Below are 25,774 nucleotides of genomic sequence, written 5' to 3' on the forward strand. Positions count from 1 at the left end.
AACTCAAATAGTTTAATTTACCTATATGCATCATCCCAATGTCTCAGTTTGCAGTTATATTACAATAAGATGTGCTGTGTAAGTGTTGGAGATGTTTTATTAATCAGAAATAAAATAATTCTTTAGAACAAACTGTTACTCACCTAAAATTAAAATCCTTCTGCATTAAATTTTCTCGCATTATTATATGGGCTCGTCGGTTATATTCAAGATTGTTCACATTATAGTTAATGGCATTTGTTTACATTACCAAAACCAAAAATCCTTAAAACCGCAAACCAAGTAAAACCAAAACCACAATACTGAAAGATATCACACATTTCTACACAAGGAATGTTGATTTCTAAAAAAAAGGTGGTGTAAAAGTTTGCCTTAAGAACATGGCAAAGCCAAACAGCAGCTATTTCTTTCCAGTATACTAATGCCACTTCCTAAATATTGCATCATGAAACAGTAAGTAGCAATAAAGTACTTTAGATACTTTTCCATGTTTGATAGATCAAGCAGACTGAGACGAGGTACTAAGGTAACAATCCCAGCTTTGATGTAGAGCTTGGCACTATTCCTCCTGACCTTCACATTAAATATGATGACTGGGCTTACCCAGCACAGATCCCTTGTCTGCATGATCTTATGTTGAAAACAAGACAAAAAGCTTTTTCTTAATCATGTTTTCCTTTGCATTTGAATAAACACCTGTGAAGAATGTTTATCCTGTAATTACAACAAATATTTAACTAGGACAAATAAATGCAAACAAAATATTGTACCAGATGTAGCGCCTTTGTGTTTATTTAGAGATACAAAGCACTTGTCACTTCTAATTTTAAAAACTGATCCTCTCATGGCAAAAATCTGAATATTCTTGGCAAAACATGAGCTGCATTCATTTAAAATTAGTAGTATCTTATTCTAAAACCATCTTGTATTCATTGTTGATAAAATATACTGCATACCCTATCTGGTATAGAGAGGTAATAAACAAATATTTGAAGAAAGTCCTGGACCTTGTGAAAGAGTGGCTATACAGACACCACAAGTGAGGGAACCAGCAGGTGTTCAACTTGTTAGTAAGGAAAGATCAAGCCCTACGTGTTGGCCTGATGTTACTTCCTTTGAAACAATGTTAGTAGATTAAAGTAGCCCAAAACTCTTGACTTTTTTAATTTGATGGTACATATGCAAAACATTCCAAATAATGAGCTCTTTCAACTATCAATAAAAACTGAAAACAGAGTTCTGACAATAGGACAATGTCAGGCATGTTAAGTCTTAGTACAGAAATTTAATTGCTGCTCAAAGTCTCTAAAGACACTAGGAGAATAAGGGATACTATACTATGGGACCAAACTGTCCACTGGTGTAAACACCTCCCATCTTACACACAGGCTGAGCTGAATATGGACTTACAGAATCACAGAATGTTAGATGTGGGAAGGTACCTCAGAAGATCATCTAGTCCAATCCCTCTGCCAAAGCAGGATCACCAAGAGTTGATCACACAGGAACGCATCCAGGCAGGTTAAAACAGTTCATATGAAACAGCAGATATTTGGCAAGGGCAATCAAAGCAAGACATCAGAATTTTAAAAAAGGCATAAGCCAAGTCAAAATCGCTTATTTTCTGACTTTAGAAAAATCTTAATTGCAACTGAAATAGTTAAAAGATCCTAAATTCCTGATCAACAGCTTCTTTTGCAGACGTAAGTGAGGTAAAACTAATTTCATTAAAACATTCTTCTTCTCTCTCATTGTATATGTAGTTCCCCAGATACTCAGTTGATAACATAAAAATCAATTCTGAAGAAAGACAGCAGGCTTTTTAATTTGGCTTTTAAAATTACTTCCGGAATGTAGTCACATATTGTTTGCAAATCAGAATCATAAAAGAAAGCATACTTATGAATGGAGCATGGGGAGTATTTCAAACCATACAACAAACACACGTGCACACACACAATACTCACAGCAGACTCCAGTACGTAGGCACCAGGTAATGCTCATCCTGAGCTTGTAGGAAGGAAAGAAAGGGTACACAGAGACACACCTCTAGATTTAAGTGTCTGTCTTGACTACCATGACAGCACCTCAGTTCTGAGCGTGTCTTTCATAATAAATGGTGTTATGAGAGCTGTTAGCATTGCTAGACATAATAAAACCCAGCCTGCAGCTTCCCAGGGATCAGAGGCTATCTTTATCACATTTTTATGCTACTTTCCACTCAATTTTCTAGGAAAGATCTCTAGTTCACAATGGGATGCTGTGAAAAGAAAGCACAACTGCAGGGATTATAGCCAGTATCCCAACCAAATCTTCCTTATTTTCAAACTGAGACACATAGGGAAACAGTGTAGGACTCCAAGACCTACAGCCCCTTCTGAGCTTGTCTTGAAATTTAAAACTGTCTATCAACCACAGCACCATTGCTCTCTACAACTACTTGAAGGGAGGTTGTAGCCAGGAGGGGTTTGGTCTCTTCTCCCAGGCAACCAGCAGCAGAACAAGAGGACACAGTCTCAAGCTGCGCCAGGGGAGGTTTAGGCTGGAGGTGAGGAGAAAGTTCTTCACAGAGAGAGTGGTTGGCCATTGGAATGTGCTGCCCAGGGAGGTGGTGGAGTCACCATCCCTGGAGGTGTTCAAGAGGGGATTGGATGTGGCACTTGGTGCCATGGTTTAGATAGTCATGAGGTTTAGGGTGACAGGTTGGACTCGATGATCTTTGAGGTCTCTTCCAGCCTTCTTGATTCTATGATTCTATGAAAAGCCTCTCCTGCACCCAAGCGCGCATTAGGACACTGTTACTTCCCGCGGCAAGCTTCTCACATCCCGGAGCCACTCGCCCGGCAGACCCCCTCCTGCCGGCAGCGGAGCGCGCGGCCGGGGGAGCCCACACCTGCCGCCGGCTCCCGCCGGAGCCACGCCGGTCCCGCCCGCGCCGGCTGACGCGACCCTCGCGGCAGGAAGAAAGACAGGGGGCAGCGGGGCTGGAGCCGCGGGTTCCTACCTTGTTCGAGGCCATTTCGCTGACGGAGTGCCTTGTCTGCAGGGTCTCCAGCTGGTCCAGGCACCAGTCCAGCTCCTCCAGGGTCTCGCTGGCCAGTTTTTGGTAGGCCTCCTCTGCGAAGAGACAGGGAAAGGTGCACTCAGTTCGCAAGCTTTTCACAGGGCTAACGGCGAGCTCTACCGGGTCCATCCTCCGCTGCCCAGTGCCCACACATGAGTGCTGCTCCCTCATACTGCCAGCCTGCACAGCGCCCAGCGGAGCTCCTTCCCCTCTTCGGACGAAACGTCCCGCCGCCCGGGACCGCCGGCCGCCCTGCCCCGCCCCGCCCCCTGGCAGCCAGCTTCGATCTCCGCGGGTGCGCAGCGGCGCCACGGCGATCATAGGGGCGAGAGTCCGTTTCTGCCGGTGGCGGGACAGCACGAGTAGGGGTGAATCAGCGGGCCGCCGCGCTTCCGTTGTCGCAGGTCCGTCGGTAGCAGGACTACTATCGGCGACCCGCTGCACCCACCCACCAGAGTTTTCATACAGCCTTCGCACCCTCGCAGGGAGCCCCGCAAAACCCTGCGCGGAGCCGGCCTCGCTGCCGGTACCCACTGGCCATGCTAAGCCGTCGTCCCCGTGTTGCCACAGGGATGCCACGAGACTTAATGGGTAAAGGTTTCTATAGTGTGGGGAGTATGTAAAAACACGTTGAAGAGGATAACGATAACCTGCCGAAGCTCCGGCTGTGGTGTTCGCTTTAACCCAAAAGTCTCTGTGTGTGTTTGCACGAAGCACATGTGACATGCTGGCTTTAAGCAAAAAAGAGGGCTGCTGAAATAAAGTTTTGGAGCAGGACCGTGCAACACAATATGAGACATGGGCGAAATAATGTTATGAAAAGTCATGATTTAACAAAAAATGCTATATGTGATATCAGAGGTAACTGTCTTAAAGCCTGGAGAAGTTTCATTTACAGAGCAGAAAACATCCTGGGTTTTTGTAAGTCTGTAATAGCACGAGATGTGTTGGAATGCAAATAATTTTAGAAAAATAGGATGCAAGCCTAAAAAGACTCTCTTTTTTTCTTGTTTTTTTTTTTTTTCCCATTTCTTCTGTAGATCATGGGGAAAACAACTCCACACTAAACTCATACCTTTATAAAGCACAAGCATGCTGACTTGCAAGCCATGTACCTGAAATACCAAGTTTTGAAACGCCCGACATAGATGCTTCAGTATCAGCCACATGCAAACATAACTCCAAGGTAGGGAAATGTTTGTTCAGTGAGCTCGTTATTGCCGTCTAAATTACCTTGCTTAACTTGTTTCACAAAAATTGAAACTTATTTTCAAGATGTCAGACAATCAAAAAATCAGGCAAAGAAATAACTAGAACTCTTTTTTTTTTTTTGCTTTTTTTTTTTTAGAATAAAACACCCCAGCACAGACCACTGCTAAACAGCTTAGTGCATCACTGTTCAACATCCAGAATACTAGATTCATACCTTTTTACATTTTAGAGCAGATACTCAAAAATTTTGGGTTCCTTCAAAGCTATTAAATTCTGGGAACAGGCAGCTTGAGAAGAAGTTTGGATTGAGATGAACTGGCAGAAAATCTTAAATTTTGTTTTCTGTAATGCCTGCCTATATCATGATTAACCTGCCACTTCAGCAAACACAAAACAAATGAATACTCAACAAAACCCATCCACACTGAATTGCAAACACTTTCAGACATGCCATACTTACTATAAATGCTATCTCATCCAAAAGAATTTGCCTGGCAAATAACGTCAGGATTTTCCAGCCTGTTTATTCATCAAAAGAGAATCTGTGACGTTCTGCAACACAGCAGACACCACAGACCACTAGATCTTGAACATGACTGGTTTACTGACCTCACAGTTCATCAAGGTGAGTACTGGAAATAGAAATAACTTTTATGTTTGTGAGCGTATTGCATTGAAGTGGAGATGCAGTTAATGTAAATGTATGCATAGTTACCTGATGCCCTTATACAATTATTTCATTGAGGACGAAATGTGTAATGAAGTGTGGCAAAATGAATCTGTGTCATGTTATTTTGTTGCCAGTGTGCAGCTTGCCCTTCGGCAGTTCTTGAAAATCACACACTGGGAAATTTTCTTCACAATTAAACGACACTGCTTCTAATACTTGAGAATAAGGTTTTTCCAAGTATGAAACCAACAAAATAAACTTAAGGAATACCATATTTAGGTGAAAGTAATAAAATGCTCGGTTTGCTATTTGTTTTTAAAACTTATTTTTCTTATTATCCATATAGCAGTCATATATATTACCAACAGCACTTCACATGCAGGAATCTTTACCTGCTATCCAACTTACAGTGTATCTCAAAGCATGTTGGAAGTTAGAATCAGTCGCTCACAGGGAAGTCATGTTGCCCTTACGATGCTTTTCACGGTCTGTCGTTTCTGACTTCCACATTTTAGAGTCTGTGGCTGCCATGGGACCCAGCTGACCACTCAGACTAAATAAATTTCTGATGGCCAATGGGAGGCTAAAGACTTGCTGGATTCAGCACCCCCTGCCAGTTCTCAGATAGCAGAGAGGTCAGTCCAGTCCTGATGGCTTAAATAGAAATAAAAGAGTTTCTAACTGGTGACAAAGTACCCATCAAACAAGCAGGCCTGCTTTGTTCCAGCAGTTCTGAAGGGCAGAACAACCACAGGAAAGCTTTTTTCTAAACAGTACTAAAGCTCTAAATTTGGCCTACGCTTTTATTGTTATACAATGTGGTGGAAAATGTTGTCGAGGTTAACAGCTTTTCAAGTCTAGCACCCTGTCACCACTAAGCTAAGAAAAAAAAAAATAATTATCAGCCTCGAAGCTTTGACAGTCTCTCTACAGTTTCTGAACTCTGTGTTAGCTTAAAGGTAGCACCCCATAATCATTTCCAGCCAGGACTGATCTACTGATCAGTTTTTTTTGTACAGGTCACTGTGTGAGTATGGAGATGTGACTTGTGCTGGCTTCCTCTGTTGCCTTTTTTTTTTCTTTTTTTTTTTTTTTCTGTGAAGCATTTGGTCTAGTTCTTGGAAAAAACTGTGTAACAAAGTTACTCATATAGTTCGTTCTAAAGTCTAGAAGTATTTCTATGTTAAATATTTTCTAAATCATCCTAAGAAATAGTCTTGCAATGCCAGAGAAGTATAGCAGATTATCAGAAAAGTATCTTTTTCATTGAAGCCAAGCAGGCAATGTGCATATATACATTCAGTACTTAATGCTACTTAAATAATTTACTGTTCCAATAAGAGAGCACATAAAAATGTCTGCAACATGAATGTTTAAATCCACTCTTTGCTCTTACTAAACATCCAGCAGACCAAATGACCCCTCTTGTGTTCCCACACATCCTTAGTCAGTGCTCCCTTATCCTATAATTGCTTTGGCAAAAGACTAATATACTCCTTACTCTGGTGCCTGTAAGCATCTGCCAAAAGGACCACTGTTATTCCCTGGTGAAAACACATAAGTCCTTCCCATCAAGCAATAAACCTTGCTCAAAATACAGAAAAAGAGGAAAGCTCTTGATTATCAAGCAGCAGCAAAATATTCTTTGCATGCATTTTTATTGCTTTCTTTTTAAGAACAAACTGCATTTTGAGAAAAGGTCTGCTGACTTTTTTTTTTCTTTTTTTTTTTTCCTTCCCTTCCTTGTGTTGATTCTATATGCTGAGGCTTGTGGGCAAGGAGTTCAATAATGGATTCATTTCTCAAGATGCTTTGTTACCCTGTTTCTTGTATCATACAAAAAATATTTTTTCTATGTGAAAGAATGTATCCTCAAGATCAGTCTCACCTGTAGCTGTAAAACAATTTGTTTCTGAGAAGAATGCTGCTGTTGATTCAACATAGTGAGAGAAGTGGAAAGACATTTTCAAAGTAGAACAAAATTAGAGGAAACTGGCACAACTTGAGACATGGGAGGTTGCCTTTGAATATCAAGAAAACACTTTTTTACTGCAAGGGTGGAAGAGCACTGGCACAGTTGTCTGGATAAGCTGTGGAGTCTCCATGCTTGGAGATCCTCAAAAGCCAGAGATAATCAACTGGGTTTAGGTGGCCCTCCTTAAACTGGGGGATTAGAGCAGATGACCTCCAGGAGCCCCTTCCAGCTTCAACTATTCTGTGATTAAACTAGCAGCTGAAAAATGTAAAAGCCATTTTGGCAAGTGGGTGGTTCAAACAGCCACACTGCCATTCTGTAAGTCTGTGACCACAGCAGAAGGGATTAAAGGATATTACATTGTCCCCATCAGGATTTTTCTGAAGAGCTCAAGTAATACATATTATTCTGGGCATTATGATGAAAACAGGAAATATAAAATGACAAAATATGCATGCATAAACTTTACTGTTAAAAAGGCCTACTAATGATTTTGCTTTCCTAATTTCTTAGAATACATGATCAGAGTACAAAGGAATAGCTCAAATCTTTCTCAAAACAATACCAGACCATTAAAACATGTTAAATTCACTTTTAAGCGATTGCTGCTGTTTTTATCCAAGGCTTGGATAGCTATTTTGTAACAAAATCTTTATTACCAACTGGAACTTGTTTAGATCAAGCTGAAATGTGATAACTGGGAGTCCCACCTGGGAAAGAATTTCAGGATCCTTGTTGGATTTTGAGAGTTTCTCAAAAACTTTACAAATGCATATTCAGAAATCACTACAGAATAAATTAGAAATAAAGGTATCTGCAAGTACCAAAACTAATGAAATCTGTTTCCTTAAGCATTTGTGTCTCCTCATTGATTTGACTTCTGAACTTTGGGACACTCAATGGTGCAGTCTGAGCTCACATTAAAAACTTTAAAATGCCAAAGTTTAGAAAAAGCTTCAGCTGGTCCTTGCCAAAGAAACCTCAGTAGAATTCCTGGTGACTGATAAAATGTGAAGCTGAATGATAGCTTTCCAATAGTTGACATCTTCATATTGTCTCTTCTCCATCTAGATTTTCTGGTGTCTAAAAAGGAATGTGCTGTGTTTTTTTCTTAAAAGACAGCGTCCATAGATTTCTGGATAAAGTTGAACATTTTTGTATAGTTTAAATTGGATACATTTCATAAATCACAGCCACACTATCAAATTTAGCTAACAGTGGTCAATAACTTAAAAAGTTAAGAGGTGGCTGATATTAATAAACACTCATTTCATAAGAAAAACATTCTAAAAATATATCAACTTTTTCTGATAGTAATTCTAATTTAAAACAGATTTGCATGATACTGGTAAGATAAACTATATGAACTGATGGCACGAGAGAGTAGCTGTAGAAAGGCTTTATCTTAGAGCCCTGCAGATGCAGGAGAGAGGAAACCTCTCAGCCTTGCCCCAGTTTGGTATTAGGAAGCCTGCTCTCTTTCCAACAAAGCAAAAGGAGAAATACAAGAATATCCATTTTCATCTTCATTTCTACAAGCATTAGAAAGGGCAGTAGCAGGACTGAATTTTCCTGCTTCCCTTTTATAAAATGGTTCTTGCCTTCACACCCAATTAGCTAAGGTGTATTTACATGGCACAAACAAGCTACACTTTTGTACTCTTCCTTAAACTAAGAACACAGGCAACAAATAAACATTGCCTTTAGGTTCAATATTTATTTAGTAGTTAATGTTTCCTTCTTGAGTCAAGTGATGTCTGAATCACTTTGGGCTAGCAGCAGACTCCATATTGCTGAATTCTTGTGCATTACCAAAAATAATGGAAAAATATGAAGTTCCTGTCTGAATGTATGCTCTTGATGGATTATTCCCAGTGAGTATGTACTGAATCAAAATGCAGTAGACAATCTGTTGTATCTCCTATAAAATTCCACACTTATCTCTGACACTGCTGAAGAAGTGAATAATCTTTTTGCCTACAAATTATAAGACTAAAGAGATAGAAAAACTTAGTCTGATTTTTGTAAGATAATTCTTTACTATTTTAATATTTTTTTATTGTCATTGCTTATTAATATATTCAAAATATTATAGTAGTGCCCCGTTCAGGATTAGATCTCATAATAAATAATAGATGGTGTGAATGCATCAAATCTGTGAGTCTTCTCCTTTAGTTTGTGTTTTGTTTTTTTTTTTTAAGAACTGTCTCAATTCCTAATTATCCTGGTTGTAAGATAATACTTTGTTTTTTGTAGAGGAACACAAATACTCCTGTCAAAGTCAGATATGCCTCACTATTATTAGAATTATTTCACATTTAAGAATCCTACGGTTTAAACTGAATGAACTGTGTTAGTCATACAATCTCCTTACAGTGGACAATGAGTCAATCATTATTTCTGCTGCAATTCTGTGTCATGCTGCCTCAGGAAATTATCCTGGAGGCCATTAACTCTCATGCTGACATTGTAAGTATCAGTCACCGTTTCTGTGGCTGTGAAAAGGCCAGGCTGGGAAATGGTTTGTTTTGGACAATAGGTAGGTATCGGGCAAACATCATTCAACAAAACAACAACAAAGCTCAACCTGCTCCTCCATGCATCAAGTTGAGAACTTGACAAACACTGCTTCAGTGTTTGCCTTACAGTAAATTTCAGCTCTTTCACAATAAGAAACATTTAATTTCTCTGAAACCTGCAGAAGGACTTTTTCCCCTTATATTTTCTTCTGGAAGTCCCATGCCAAACACTTGGCACTGATTTAGTGCCACACTCTTTCATACTAACTGATGACCTGCCCCGAACTCTTACATACATCAAAGGGCAAGAACAGAAAAGATGTGTTATAGTAATGAATAATCCACTTAATTCTGGAGAATTTTGTGCCAAGACACAATTTCAGTGTCAACAGGTTCTCTTCCCCCTTTTTTGATTACGGAAAAAAAAAAAAAGAGGTTTGTTAATCATCTTTTAAAGTGAGCTGGAGCTCACCCAGTTTCAAAATATAATTTATATAAAATTTCTCATCCCCACGGATTGCAAAGGAAATAGCTCAGCATACCTAAGGAAACACAAACAACCATAGTTTCACTACTGATAACTCATTTCCTCTCTGTAGACAAACCTGCAGCTGAACTCTATAGGTCTGTCCCAATATCCTACATAAGCACTGCACTGTCCTAGGACACAAAAACCAATACACAGAGCTAAGAGTAAAACCATTGAAGTTCTGCAACTCAAGGTATGAATATACAAGCAGGAATATACAAGCATTGCAGTAAGAGACTAATCAATTGTCCAGACCTGTGAAATCTGGTAGAAGTAATCTGTGGGTTTTCTGCTCGCAGGGAGGGTTTAACCAAAGGAAATATCCTCTGCTAAATGTTGTCAGACAAAAAAAAAAAAACACTTTTTTTTTTTAAATTCATATGTAGCCTGCATTTTTTTCATTCTGTTCCACCCTCTACTAATAATGTCTCTAAACATATATATATTTTGTCAATAATTACAAAGATTTTTCTATTAACAATTTAGAAAGCATTCTACCTTTGTGCATTTACAAAACAACATTTATCAGAGTTTACTACAGCAAGTTTGACCTTAATAAAGACTATTCCTTGATGAAAGTCAGAAAGCAATAATGATTTTCTTAGGCCATGATGGTCTGCACTGCTGCAGCTGTCAGCAGGTCCTTGACAGCAGCTCTGTGCAGCTCTCTCAATTTTTAATGCAACCATTATTACGTTTTTAAAGAAAAGCAAATTGCATTTCTTTTAAAATAAATAATAACAGCGTTTAATAAGAACTTCATTGCAATGAAGTTGGATTAACAAACCATATCTAAATTATATCCATTTACATTACACTTATTTGCTTAGACACACAAGATTGACACAAGCACTGCACAACTGATAATAAAAAGCTATACAGATTATAGAACCTGCTGAAGCTACAAGACCGGCTTAGCCATTAACATTTTTCCTGCAAGCCAGCCATGTCTACAAACACCAAGTTTGTATCTTGACAAATATAATATTTTAAACTGCGAGCCATGTGATTGCCTACTAACTACTGCAGCTTAGTGTTGATTGAGAAGGAAAGAACATCAACTCCCGATTTCGAAGCATTTTCAAAGCATTTTCAAAGCCAGGTAAAAGTGATTTAAACCTTCCTAAGTGAAGACCTATCACAGAAACACAGAATTATTGAAGCTGGAATAGACCTCTGAGATCATCAAGTTCAGCCTATGACCTAACACAACCACACTGATTGGAACATATCACTAAGTGCCACATCCAATCTTTCCTTAAACACCTCCAGGGATGGCGACTTCAACACCTCCCTGGGCAGTCCATTCCAGTGTCTAATTACCCCTTTCCATGAGGAAGTGCTTCTTAACATGCAACCTAAACTTCCCCTGGCACAGCTTCAGGCCATTCCCTCTCATCTTGTCACAAGTAGCCTGGGAGAAGAACCTGACCCCCACCTTACCACAGCTTCCCTTCAGGTAGTTGTAGAGTGTGATAAGGTCCCCCTCGAGTCTCCTCTTCTCCAGGTTAAACAACCCCAGCTCCCTCAGCCTCTCCTCATAAGACTTCCCCTCCAGTCCCTTCATAAAAGCTCAAAAAGACAACTGTCATTCCTCAGTTCTCAAGTCTCATAACTGCAGCTTGAGAGCACCTGTGCTTTTTGCTCTATTTGTTTAGCAGAAAAGTAGTTCTCACAAGCTGATGCAACGAACATTGGGGCAGCTTTACTAAAAAATTGTCTAAACCCATAAAATCTCTGAAATATATACTTTATTGTACAGCTATTTATGCAGGAAATATTAAAAATATTTTATCACTTGTATAATTAATCTGTATTGTTAGAACAGTTCCTGGTTACAAGTTCTAGCTTACATAATAGACGAAGGGACTATCAGTCAATGCATCTCCAAAAGTAAGAGGAAGTGGAAGCTCCAAAGAAAACACGTGGGTCCCTTAGTCTCTACTGGATAGCTGTGCAATAAAGAATTCATGCTAAAGGTCCTTTAAAGAAGTATTTGTTTCTTTTGATGGCAGCATAAACACTAAGCTTCATGTGTGTACTGGAGGCAAGCCTCCCAGGGAGGGTTTAAAAATTACTAATTACAGTTTATGATGAACATTTTGTTTGATTGTTTTCAAAGCATTGATGTAGATAATGAAATTCAATGAAGTATAAATGAGATGATTGAAAAAGAATAAAGTAAGCTATAAAATAAGAAGAGATACACAACTTGGCCAGATTCCAGTATAAGGCTATAAATTTACAAAAGGGAAAAAGGGAAAGTCTTATAAACTGAGCAGCAGTTATTACATCATAAAACTTTTCAACAGGAAAAGAAGTTAAAGCCCCAGATTAGGTGAATTCTGGCACAGAGGTCCCAACGATTGCAACAGACAAGAATTTCACTGAGGAGCCACTCTGCGAAGTGATCAGGAGGATCAGCATTTAAAAAATAAACTGCTACTAAATGACAATTTATTGATACCTCAAATGACCTTTTTTTAACTGTTTCCAAAAATTGTCATCCAACATGCAACTAACATTTGAACAAGTTGTATATGAGAAATACAGTGTATAGTGCACATTAGTGTGCAAAACAGCTTCTTGTACTATCTGGAAAACTGCACGTTGTACCTTTGTTAAGAGTTTCAGACTTTTGACATCCTAAATTGATTGGAATGTTTACTTAGTAAAAATAAAAACATAAAAAAACAAACCAAGAAATACTAAATCAGGCTCTGGATATTAGGTAAAGTCTCTAAATCTCTGTGACATAATGAAGGTAGCACTCTAAATTGCATCTTTATCTTAATGGATTTCATAACTTGTTTCAACTTTAAATGCAGAGCAGTGCTCTGCTTTACATTCCATTTGTTCTAGTGCAAAGAACAACATTTTTAGTTTAAGAAAAAGGAAAGAAGATTGTTTTATACTGTGTCCTCTGAAACAGTAAGCCTATGCAACGAGAAAAATAAGGGCTTGATCTTAGCCAACAGATAAGTATCAGATAAGTATTTTAAAAGTGGCATGCTGATTTCCTGGAGCTAAGGATGTAACACATAAATATGACTTAATCCAAAGTCATGAGTGAGAAGTTAAATAAATACGAAAAATTTGTCAAGCAAACATGACAACCCATGTGTTCCTGTAAGATTAGACAAATAGTCAAGGTACTGAAATGTGCACAGCAAACCCAAATGTTTCCCATAACCTGTAAAGTTATCTTGGGTTTCACAAAAAGAAATAACAGAATCTTGGTGGGTTTTTAAAGAGGAATTGTAGTATCTTTTGCAAATTGTATGATAAGTCGCTTTGCGAATAATTTACACCAACAAAGTTTTTCTGAGGTTTTTTTTCCACAAAACCAACCAAAGCAGAACAAAGGAGTCAGTTTCCCTAATCAGCTCACTCCAAGGCCAAGTACTGGCTGTACCAGATGGGGCTGCAATTTTGAATTAAAAAAAAAAAAAAAAAAGAAGTTAAATCTTGCATAGACCAAGCCCTAAGACACTATTGTAAAGATTTTACCTCCTTACCCTGTGAAAAACCGTGAACTGGATCATGCAATGATGCACAGTCAAAATATTTACTGCAAAATTCACAATATTGAAGGTGCTCCATGATGCAGAAGCCAATTATTCGTGGCAAGCACCCTAATCATGTCTTCCAGTCATCCATCATTCACGTGTGCCCCAATAAAATAACCCAGCTACAAATTCTATCAATCCTTACAGATGAAGATCATGAAGAAAACATACTCAGCCTTTTGGAGCAAGCAAGATTTCAAACAATGTAGCATTAATCTGGTTAGAGGTTTCACCAGTATACCTCATTGCAAAAAAGAACAGCTAAAAATTCAGTTTAGTTAAACTTACAATGCTTATCAGTCTAATAATGACTTTTTGTAATACTATAGAGCAATAAAGTGATACAATAAGCAATATGAATAACATTAAACTGTTAAAAAATTAACTTTCCATGAACTTTTCTGGGGCACATTTCTATAGTAGTCACTAGTTGATGTCAGCTGGATTAATTGCACACACTACAGCAATTTACAAGAAATTCACAGTCTCTAGTGCTATTTACTGCAGAATATTGGATTATGAGAGAGCCCATGACCTAAAATATCCATATTCCAGCAAACACAGAAGCACAGGGAGCAAAATGAGTTGCCCAAGTCTCTACTACATACCTTGTTTGTACCTCAACTGTGATCAGAAGGTAGGTCTCTGAAACCAGTCCAGGTTCCACCTAGGAATCACACTGCCTGCGAACCGTTTTAAATGTTTCTCAAGTACACTTTTACTTTCAAAATCTTCTGTTTTCCTTCGTAAAACAAGAATCATTTTGGAGTACATTTTGACTTGCATCACAAGTTAACATAGTAGTGACGACAAGCTCTTGGAGAAAATAAAAGCCATATCTAACACAAGTGTTCCATAACACTGCACCACCAAGGGCTGTCATATTTGAGTGTACCCAAAAGAGCAAAATATTTTGTTTGGAAAGGGAGGAAGTGTTCCATTTATATCTTGTGCAATAAATAAGAATACATGAGCTTTCCACTTGAGGCAGCTAGAGAATCAAATTAAAGAATTAAGATCTGCCTGCTTATCAGAAGAAAACCTGTTCTGTTAGCAAATCAGTTAAGTGGAAGAAAGAATTCCTGAAGGAAGAGAATGTGAGAAGAAATGCAACTATATAGCATTCAGAAGGAATATGATATACTTGTTGAGCTGCCTGTGTGCAAACAAGGGCCTTAACTTGGTGATAGAAATACAATTAGTGGCTTGCAATAAAGTCATCATCCAGCAATCCTGCATCAGTCATGAAAAAAGCAAAGTTTTGGCAAAGAAACACATACATAGTTTTAAAGGGGACTGTGCAATTAGCTCTGACAGAAAATGAAACTTATTACAGGAAAGCAGGGAGATCAAGATTATAAGTTTTAATCAATAAAACCAACACAACAGAAGTTTACAGGCACTTGGTATATACAACCAAATGTGACACAGAAGTTAGATGCTGAAAGAGAAGTCTTTCTAAAGGAAGATTGTTCTCTGTTGTTCAGTGGAGAAATCTGAAGTGTAAGAGATCCTGTAGTCAATTTTCTCAGTTTTGCAGTATTTTTAAGTTGCAAATTAACATTTAATGACAAACAAACTTATCTCAGTTTGCTAATGCCTGGGTTTATATTTAAATATAAAATTATACTTCTGCAATATAGCACTTAAGCAGACACTGGATCAGGTACGAACACATGGACTTTAACAATGAAGCATGAAGCCAAACCCCAGTGTTTCTTGGAATTGTTTCTTGTATTCAGCTATTTCTCCACAAATGCAGCTTCAAACAGTGAAAACTGGTACTGAATTAAACAACTGGAAATAGAATTTTTTATTATCCTCCCAACTGACTTGGTCCTAATAGACACTAGGGCATAGCTAGGGCACACACTGTGTGTGGAAATGTGTTTGGAAATTGACAGGACAGTTGATACCCAAAAGGTTGTCGTGGGGGAGCATAAATCCACTGTATTTGACACCCTTACTCCCACAGATGACTGCAACAACAGAGTATGTCCTTAGATCCCCACACCTGACAATGTCCTGAAACAAGGCTATGGTTAATCTTCCTGGATTCTCAAATTCAATCATAGTTTCTCTCCTTCTTTAATATAGATAAGAGTAGTTTTAGTTTATTCATTATTTTAAATAATCAGTTTACTTCTGTTTACTATTGTAGATGACCAAATAATTCAGGTAACAAATTTAAGTTTCTTTTAGCATCAAACTGAAATGACAACTCTAATTGTTCCTAAAGATCAACATCAAGTTTAGGATTCTTTTACTAGGTTTTCTTCCTGCTTTTTACATAGAACATTTTTTATATTCCATACATATAAACTACAAAGGATTTCAGTGTATTTTACTTTACAAATGCCCTTGAAAAGCACTGCACAACCTGCCCAGATTAGCACTTTTTTCATCATTATAAATACTCCAATGTAGTCACATTCAGTTAAAGTCTCTAATACACATAAAGATTCACAGAATCACAGAATCAACAAGGTTGGAAAAGACCTCAGAGATCATCAAGTCCAACCTAATATCTAATATGTAATATCACCTGACAACTAAACCATGGCTACATCCAATCTTTTTTTGAACACCTTCAGGGTGACTCCACCACCTCCCTGGGCAGCACATTCCACTGGCCTATTACTCTTTCTGTGAAGAACTTTCTCCTCATCTCAAGCCTAAACTTCCTCTGGCACAGCTTGAGACTGTGTTCTCTTGTTCTGTCACTGGTTGCCTGGGAGAAGAGACCAAACCCCTCCTGGCTACAACTTCCTTTCAGGCAGTTGTAGAAAGCAATAAGGTCTCCCTTGAGCATCCTCTTCTCCAAGCTAACCAACCCCAGCTCCCTCAGCCTCTCCTCACAGAGCTTGTGCTCCAGACCTCTAACCAGCCTCATTGCCCTTCTTTGGACACGTTGAGGAGCCCAGAACTGGAGACAGTACTCAAGGTGTGGCCTAACCAGTGTTGAGTACAGGGGCAGAATGACTTCCCTGCTCCTGCTGGCCACACTATTTCTGATGCAGGCCAGGATGCCATTGGCCTTCCTGGCCACCTGGGCACACTGCTGGCTCATGTTCAGCTGACTGTCAACCAGTACCCCCAGGTCCCCAGCCTGTAGTGGTGCATGGGGTTGTTGTGGCCAAAGTGCAGAACCCAGCACTTGGACTTGTTAAATGCCATCATGTTGGACTCTGTCCAGCCTGTCAAGGTCCCTCTGCAGAGGCCTCCTACTCTCCAACAGATCAATACCTGGCCCCAACTTGGGTGTTGTCTACAAACTTCCTAATGGTGGCCTCTATCTTCTCATCCAGATCATCAATAAAGATATTGAACAGGATGGGGCCCAACACTGATCCCTGGGGGACACCACTAGTAACTGGCTGCCAGCTGGCAGTGGCACCATTCACCACCACGCTCTGTTCTTAACCCAGCACAGAGTGCTGCTGTCCAAGCTGTGGGCTGCCAGCTTGGCCAGGAGTTTGCTATGGAGGATGGTGTCAAAGGCCTTGCTGAAGTCCAGGCACACTACATCCACAGCCTTCCCCACATCCACCAGGCAGCCACCTGGTCATAGAAGGAGGTCAGGTTGGTCAGGCAGGACCTACCCCTCCTAAATCCGTGTTGGCTGGGTCTGATCCCTTGGCCATCCTGCAGATGTGCTGTGTTTGCCCCCAAGATGATCTTCTCCATAATCTTGCCTGGCACTGAGGTCAGGCTGACAGACCTGTAGTTTCCAGGTTCCTCCATCAGGCCCTTCTTGTGGATGGGCATCACATTGGCCAGCTTCCAGTCATCCAGGACCTCTCCACTGAGCCAGGACTGGCACTAAATGATGAAGAGTGGCTTGACAAGCTCATCTGCCAGTTCCCTCAGTACCCTAGGATGCATCCCATCTGGTCCCATGGACTTGTGAGGATCCAAGTGCCTCAGCATGTCTCTAACTGCTTCCTCCTGGATTTCAGGGGGACTATGCTGCTCCCTGACCCCATCTACTGGTTCAGGAGGCCAGTTGTCCTGAAGACCTCCTGTCTTACTGTTGAAAATCGAGGCAAAGAAGGTATTTTGTACCTCTGCCTTTTCCTCATCTTTAGTTACAATATTCCCTTCCAAGTCCAATAAAGAGTGGAGGTTCTTCTTGACTCTTCTTGCCTACTTCACCCTGTGAAAGGTTCCTTGCGAACCAGTGCATGCTGCAATGTAATTAAAATTTAAAATCCCACAACAAATATTACAACACTAATGAGGTAAAGAATAATGTTAGCCAACATCCTTTGGTAAGAAAGTTAAAAGAGTAAGGGAGGGGATATATATAACATCAATAGACTTCAAAGAGAGTTCCAAGTCAAATGTAAACAAATGTAAGGTACTAGCAATAAAATTTAAATTAGTAGTTTGCCTGCCCCCATAGCAGAGGTGCTCCAATCCCCTGATCAATCTTGTGGCCCTCCTCTGGACCTGCTCCATCAGGTCCATGTCCTTCCTATATTGAGGGCTCCAGACCTGGATGCAGTACTTCAGGCGAGGGTCTCACCAGAGCAAAGTGGCAGAATCACCTCTCTGGATCTGCTGGCAACACATCTCTGCTCATATCCAACTCATCCACCCAGCTTCTCATCTATCAGCACCCCCAAGTCCTTTTCCACAGGGCTGCTTTCTAACACCTCATTACCCTGTCTGCATTGATAGTGAGGATTGTTCCAGCCAATGTCAGGCTGTAAGAAAACAAGATACAGGCAGTGGAGTGAAATACCTGTGTCCAAAGTCCACAAGAAAGGACTGTTTTCACCATACAATTAAATAAAATAAAACCCCTAAACACTAAACCTAAAATCCAAACAAATAACAGCAGTATCCAAGGCTGTATGCCTTTTTTTTTTTCCCACTATTTATTTTTTTTCTGCTTTGTCTATTGGAACTTGCTGACACAAAGGGACATTTTTCTTACAGTTAATGTAATCCCATACACATAGCATTAGTGGAACAAAGAGATAGTACTGATTTTGTGTTTTCTTTCTGTTGCATTTTTAATGTTCAGATAAAATATTAAAAAAAAAAAAAGAGATTGCTGTATTATCTTATTATCAAGTTAAAGGGACATGCAACCTTTAAAAAATCTTAACAACCTTAATGGATATCTAACATTTAGCTTTCAATTATCTTACCAAAACCACTTTCAAACCTGCATATGCAGCTTTTATTTCATACTGTTTTGCTATTATTGCTTTATTATAAATTATTAAAAAACTAGAATGATTTACTAGACACACTAGTATTCCACCACTATCAGAAGTCACAAATAAAAAATACAATTGCAGTTTTCATTCCTACACTTTCTCTTAAAGTTCTCTTGCATTCAGGGTGAGCACCATTTAATGACAGCATAACCCTATTCATTATCAATCCTCAAATGAATACACTGAAGAATCTTGAATTGCACAATTGGCTAATGACGGGGCATAGGCTTTCTAATCTTGTTCAAGATATTGTGGACAAGACCCTAGATATTATTGTTTATATTGATTAATTGTAACTTGATTCAGGCTTTAATGCCTGTTGCTTTTGCTTCTAATGTTGTCAGCATTGATTTGCAGAATGTAACAGTTCAGGCTTGCACAGGCAAATCTGGAAAATGAATAGTTCCTGTAATGAACATGTGTTAACCTGTTCAGAGAACATCTATAGCATATAATTTGCCTACTTTGCCTTGCTTCTGCCATCAGGAGAGCTGTAAAAATCAATGCAATTGCAATAAAAGTAGCAAGAGCATCATTAAGGTACAAAGAAACATATTTATTGGGTGCTGCTTAGAAACGACTGCAGAACTTAAGAAAGAAGATTTTTAGCAGGTGCTTCATGACAGCAGGACCTGGCAAATGGAGGTACCAGCTGACATGACCCAAATGATGGCTTTCTTCAAGACAACAGATAACACAAAAGATATAAAACTGCAGAAATACGGATATAGATGTGAACTCGGCAACTCATTCAGTCTTGGTATGTTCACGTTATTCCTGACACCTTATCCTTGCTACTTCTTTTCCAGTGTGCCAAAAATAAGCTATTTACATCAAGTTTTAAGTATTTTACAAGCTGTCTCTTCCTGATCTCATTCCTCATTCAGCCCTAAGACCTCATTTTCCCTCACTGATCAGGTCACTATACCCTTAAACCAACACATGTGCAGTTCCACTGTCCATACATGCAGGCTCTTGTCTATATGTAAGCAAAGCTGCTGCCTCATTTTAATTGAAATTGTGCCTCTAAATTATCCCTTTCTGTGGTGCATCCAAAAACTTGCTAAGAAAAAGGCTGCTGCTCTGTTGGGTTGATTGTTTCTCATGCCAAATAATTTTGTCAAATTTTCTTCATTTCCCCTATCACCTTTACGTTTCTGCTTTTACATTATAAATAAAACCTTTTTGAGACATAGATGACCAGTTAGAGCTTATCAGTAGAAGCCCTAGCCCAGGCCTGGGGGTTCCTTGGTGGTACAATGAAATACTAACATTTGTATTAAGTTTGGGAATCTTCATATATATGAATCATCTCTAAGGCAGTGAATGAGGCTTCTCTTTCTTGTTGTTAAATCAGTAATTGCAATGTTGAGGAAAATCAGTCTGTAGACTCAATTTTCAGAAATATTGAAAAAAAAAACCCAGACACTTTAAAAAATGTATCATAAGCTGCATCTTGTCAATTCTTCCAATAGCAAAATATTTACTGAACTTCCGACTTCAGCTAGCATCAGTGAGTTCTAACCCTGAAAGCTTTTATCACATGACAAAAATATGACAGCCTAACATCTCTAGTATTTCGATATCTTCGCACAGAAGGTTCGCCTGACCTCACTGCCTTTATTACTGCTTTCATATTTCAGATTGTGCTGCAGAGGATAAACATTCATCATCCATATTTAAAAATTAATCTTATAGGATACTTTATTAAGTGTTACTCCTGTTTTGGATTTAACAGTCTGCAGAACAGGTGGAAGAAACAATGCACAGAAATTAAACACATGCTTGTTATTAACCGATGTTGACTATATGACTAATTTTTTTCTTTTTTTGCAAGATATTTTAAAAATAATTTCCAGGAATTTAACTATAGATGTTAATCCAACTGTTTTTCTAAGAGCATGACTCTGAAAGGCCACAAAACAGCATTGTACCATTGTCTTTCAAAGCAGCATTGACATATGAAATACTCCATCATGAAAAAATTCAGTCACCAGATGCAAGAAGGCTGCTCTGCAGACTTCTCTGAAAGTGCCTCTGCTGCACAGGCTGTGCAGATTAGCAACCGTGCCATGCAGCAGCTCAGACTGGAACCTGCAAACCACTAAGACCATGTGAAAGGACTAATCTTTTGTAATCTTGATCAATGCTGGCTGACTAGTTCTAGGAAACAGGCAGGTCTCTGCTTCCGTGACTCACACACTGTATATTTCCTTGTTACATTGATTAGTCTGCACCATACATACTGCAAGTATTAATAACGTACATTTAATCTGCAACTTTATCACCGGGATGTATTTTGTTACATGAAGTCATACAAATAAAACCACTCTCATTCCTAGTAGCTGTTCTGTTATACTCCTATGATATTAATAAATATATATATCTGCATTATGATGTCTTGAGCAAATATATCAAAAATACACAACATAAAAGCCAATAGTGCATTAATGCTTTGCTATCTAATACAATAAAGCACAAACATAGACTTAGTTCAAGAACAGTTCAATTACAATAAAACTACAATAACAACTAATGCACATTGCAAGAATTCTGATTCAGTCTGAGGACTGTAGACAGTAAATGAAATCAGGATATTTATCAAACACAGGAATACAAGTAATACCTTTTCTCTTGTTCACAACTGAGTTATTTCATTGAGCAGAATACCTATGTGCAGGAAATTTGCAATTAAAGGCTTTTAGGACAATCCCTTTGGAGAAATCCACAAAATATTACCATACATAATCTCTTATAAACACATCTGTCTTGTTTCCCAGAGATTTATGGATTATGAAGCAAGTAGGGGCAGGTACTGCCTGACTAACCTTGTGGCCTTCTATGATAGAGTGACTATGTCAGTGGATGTCATAGACTATGTCTGTGGATGTGATCTACCTGGACATCTGCAGGGTCCCTCACAACATCCTGCTCACCAAGTTGTAGAGATGGATTTGATGGTCAGACTGTTCAGTGGATAAGGAATTGGCTGGATGGTCACATCCAGAAGGTGGTGCTCAATGACTTGAAGTCCAGATGGAGAGCAGTGACAAGTGGTGTCCCACAAGGGTCTGTACTGGGACCTGTGCTGTTTAATATTTTTATTAATGATACAGACAGTGGGATCGAGTGCACCATCAGCAAGTTTGCAGATGACACCAAGCTGAGTGGTGCTGTCGATACACCAGAGGGACAGGATGTCATTCAGAGGGACCTGGACAAGCTGGAGAGTTGGGCCCAGGTTGAACCTCATGAGGTTCAACAAGAGCAAGTGCAAGGTTATGCACCTGGGCTGGAACAATCCTTACTATCAATGGAGACTGGGGGATGAGGTGATAGAAAGCAGCACTGTGGAAAAGGACTTGGGGGTGCTGATGGATGAGAAGCTGGACATGAGCAGGCAGAGTTCACTTCCAGCGCAGAAGGCAAATCACATCCTGGGCTGCATCTAAAGATGTGCTGCCAGCAGATCAAGAGAGGTGATTCTGTCACTTCCCTCTGCTCTGGTGAGACATTCAGGTCTGGAGCCCTCAGTATAAGAAGGACATGGACCTGATGGAGCAGGCCCAGAGGAGGGCCACGAGATTGATCAGGGGATTGGAGCACCTCGGCTACGGGGATAGGCTGAGGGAACTGGGGTTGTTCAGCCTGGAGAAGAGAAGGCTCTCGGGAGACCTAATAGCAGCCTTCCAGTACCTAAAGGGGGCCTACAAGAAGGTTGGAGAGAGTCTGTCCTGGAGTGACAGGACAAGGGGCAATGGCTTTACACTGGAGAAGAGCAGATTTAGATTTGATGTTAGAGACAAGTTCTTTACTGTGAAGATGATGGAACACTGAAACAGGTTGCCCAGGGAGGTGGTGAGGCCCCTTCCCTAGAGATATTCAAGGTGAGGCTCAGCGGGGCCCTGGGCAACCTGGTCTAGTTGGGGATGTCCCTGCTGACTGCAGGGAAGTCGGACTGGATGACCTTTGGATGTCCCTTCCAGCCTGGACCATTCTATGATTCTATGATATTCATACAGTATCAGATACAAAATGCAGAGAGTTAAGCTATAGAAGAAAGCTATAAAAGTTACTACGAAAAGTAAATGGCAGTTAAGTAACCTCATATGTCCTTAGCAAACAGGGACATTCTGATTTCAGGACAACCACTGCTCTCTAAAAAATGAGTTAAATGTTTAATTTAAGTGAATTCACTCCCACATCATTAAGGCTATGGAAAGGTAGTAATTTTTAACATCATTCATTTACAATCCAGTTATAGATTGCCACAATTTGGCAGGCACAGATTGTTTCTTTTAGCTACATCTTCTAGACTATCTCATAATGCCTACACCTCTCATTCTGAAAATGGTAACTGTTTCACATTGCTAACACCTGGATCTTCAGAGGTCACAATGACACATACAAAGTGAACAGAGGAAAACGCACGAAGTTAAAATTCCTCTAAGCAGATGGCTGACTCCCAGGCTTAGGAGGAAAGTTGTTGGTTTTTTTTAATCATGTGTTTTTATCATTTATTCCTGATACGAGAAATTTGCCTTTCCTGACACTTTAGCTGTATAACACCCTAATTAATAGCTCTCAGGTGGGCTTTGTTTCACTATGGGTAAGAACCTGATGTCTGCATGCCAGTTATCCCACAGACTTGAAGGACAAAACTCTGCCTCACCACAGAGCCTCCCAAAATCTTTGAAAATGTAGAACATCCTTATATGTCTTTATGCTCAGTACCTAACACAATTCAAGTCTAAAACATGTCATGCCACTGATGCTTTCTCACTTAGAAGCCTATTTTTACGCATGTATTGAGGTGGAAGGGCATTATAATTACCTAACAACATGGCAGCAAGTTCCTGCCTGGTGCAAAAGGCACCACAGGTGTGTGACCCCAGTAACTACTCCACCTTCCCAGCTGTCCTCACAAAATAGATACAATACTCTGCAAGAGGAAGTAGATGATTACAAGGATGATGGTTCACCCAGATACATTTGTTGCTAAGGTTTAGTCAGTCTAGATCCCACATCAAAACTTCTTTAGCAAAGAATAAAATACAGGTCATTATCACAGGTGACTCATTTATGAATGGAGTGGAAGGCCTGATATGCAGGACAGACCCATGTCTTCAGGAAGTCTGTTGCCATCTGGGGGCCCAGGTTAATGAAGTATGGAGAAATCTTCCTTCCCTAGCTGTCAGACTGCTATCCACTGCTGATCTTTCAACTGGGCAGTGATGAAATAAAGACAAGAAGTCCAAGGGCAGTGAAGAGAGATTTCAGGGCCCTGGGAAAACTGGTTAAGGGATTTGGAGCACAGGTAGTGTTCTCTATATCTCCAGTCGAGGGATGTGATGAAAGAATAAACAGGAAGAGACAGCAGATCAATGCCTGGCTCCAAGCCTGGTGTCTCCAGAAGGACTCTGGGGTTCTTTAACCATGGGTTGATTTACAGGGCACCAGATGGGATACAACTGTTGCAAAGCAGGAAAAGGATCCCTGAAAGAGCTTTAAACTAGATAGGAAGCAAGAAGGGCAAAAAACCAGACTTGCTAAAAATAAGCCCAAGGGCAGCACACCAATATTTAAAGGATGATGTGCTGGTGACATCTTTTGGTGTGCTGTATCAGAGGAGGTAGGCAATAGAGACCCAGAAGACAACAAAGACACTGTTGTGTCACTGATGAATTAGCAACCACCTAAGAACAGCCAAGCAGGAATTAGGACTTGTCCCTACAAAAAGATGGCAAGACTTTTTAGACCAAATGAAGTGCATCTACACTAATGCATGCAGCATGGGAATCACAGAAACACAGAATTATTGAGGCTGGAATAGACCTCTGAGATCATCAAGTCCAGCCTATGACCTAACACCACCACACTGACTAGAACATGTCACTAAATGCCACATCCAATCTTTCCTTAAACACCTCCAGGGATGGCGACTCCACCACCTCCCTGGGCAGTCCAGTGTCTAATTACCCCTTCCATGAGGAACTGTTTCCCAATACGCAACCTAAACTTCCCCTGGCACAGCTTCAGGCCATTCCCTCTCATCTTGTCACAAGTAGCCTGGGAGAAGAACCTGACCTCCACCTTACTACAACTTCCTTTCAGGTAGTTGTAGAGTGTGATAAGGTCCCCCCTGAGTCTCCTCTTTTCCATGCTAAACAACCCCGGCTTCCTCAGCCTCTCCTCATAAGACTTTCCTGTCCCTTCACCAGATTCATTGCTCTCCTCTGGATGCACTCCAGCACCTCAATATCTTTCTTGAAGTAAGTGGCCCAGAACTGCACACAGTACTCAAGGTGAGGCCTCTCCAGTGCCTTTCGTGTCACCTGGGCACACTGCTGGCTCATGTTCAGCTGGCTGTCAACCAGCACTCCCAGGTTCCTCTCTGCCAGGCCACTCTCCAGCCACTCATCCCCCAGTCTGTAGCACTGCATGGGATTGTTGTTAAACTTGGCCTTGTTAAACCTCATACTTCTGGCCTCAGCCCACCAACCCAGCCTGTCCAGATCTCTCTGAAATGTCTTCCTACCTTCCAGCAGATCGACACTGCCCCGCAACTTGGTGTCATCTGAGAACTTACCAATGGTAGGCTCAATCCCCTCTCCCAAGTCATCTGTAAAGATGTTGAACAGAACTGAGCCCAGTACTGATCCCTGGGGTACACCACTGGTCACCAGACACCCACTGGATACCACATGATTCACTACCACTCTCTGTGCCCAGCCATCCAGCCAGTTTTAACCCAGAGAAGGGTGCACCAGGCTGCCAGCTTTTCCAGTAGGATGCTGTGGTCTAGGTAGACCACATCCACAGCTCTCTCCTCATGTACCAGGCAGGTCACTCAGGCACAGAACGAGAACAGATTGGTTAGGCAGGACCTTCATTTCCTAAACTCATGTTGGCTGTGCCTGATCACAGGATGTCAGGGGTTGGAAGGGACCCAAAGAGAACATCGAGTCCAAGCCCCCTGCTAGAGCAGGACCATACAATCTAGCT

At 40.3% G+C, this 25,774-nt stretch overlaps 1 protein-coding gene across 4 annotated transcripts in view; it reads right to left on the reverse strand.

The window, feature by feature from the left end:
* PDE4D (phosphodiesterase 4D) overlaps positions 1 to 25,774 on the reverse strand; it is a 423,549-nt gene that overhangs the window by 52,253 nt on the left and 345,522 nt on the right. For all 4 annotated transcript variants that reach the window (XM_054397841.1, XM_054397842.1, XM_054397843.1 and 1 more), the window contains exon 6: positions 3,005 to 3,117. In XM_054397841.1, the coding sequence (XP_054253816.1) occupies positions 3,005 to 3,117 (113 nt within the window). The remainder of the gene's footprint in view (positions 1 to 3,004; positions 3,118 to 25,774) is intronic.

This window comes from Indicator indicator, chromosome Z (genome assembly GCF_027791375.1).
Source record: "Indicator indicator isolate 239-I01 chromosome Z, UM_Iind_1.1, whole genome shotgun sequence".
Classification (NCBI taxonomy): domain Eukaryota; kingdom Metazoa; phylum Chordata; class Aves; order Piciformes; family Indicatoridae; genus Indicator; species Indicator indicator.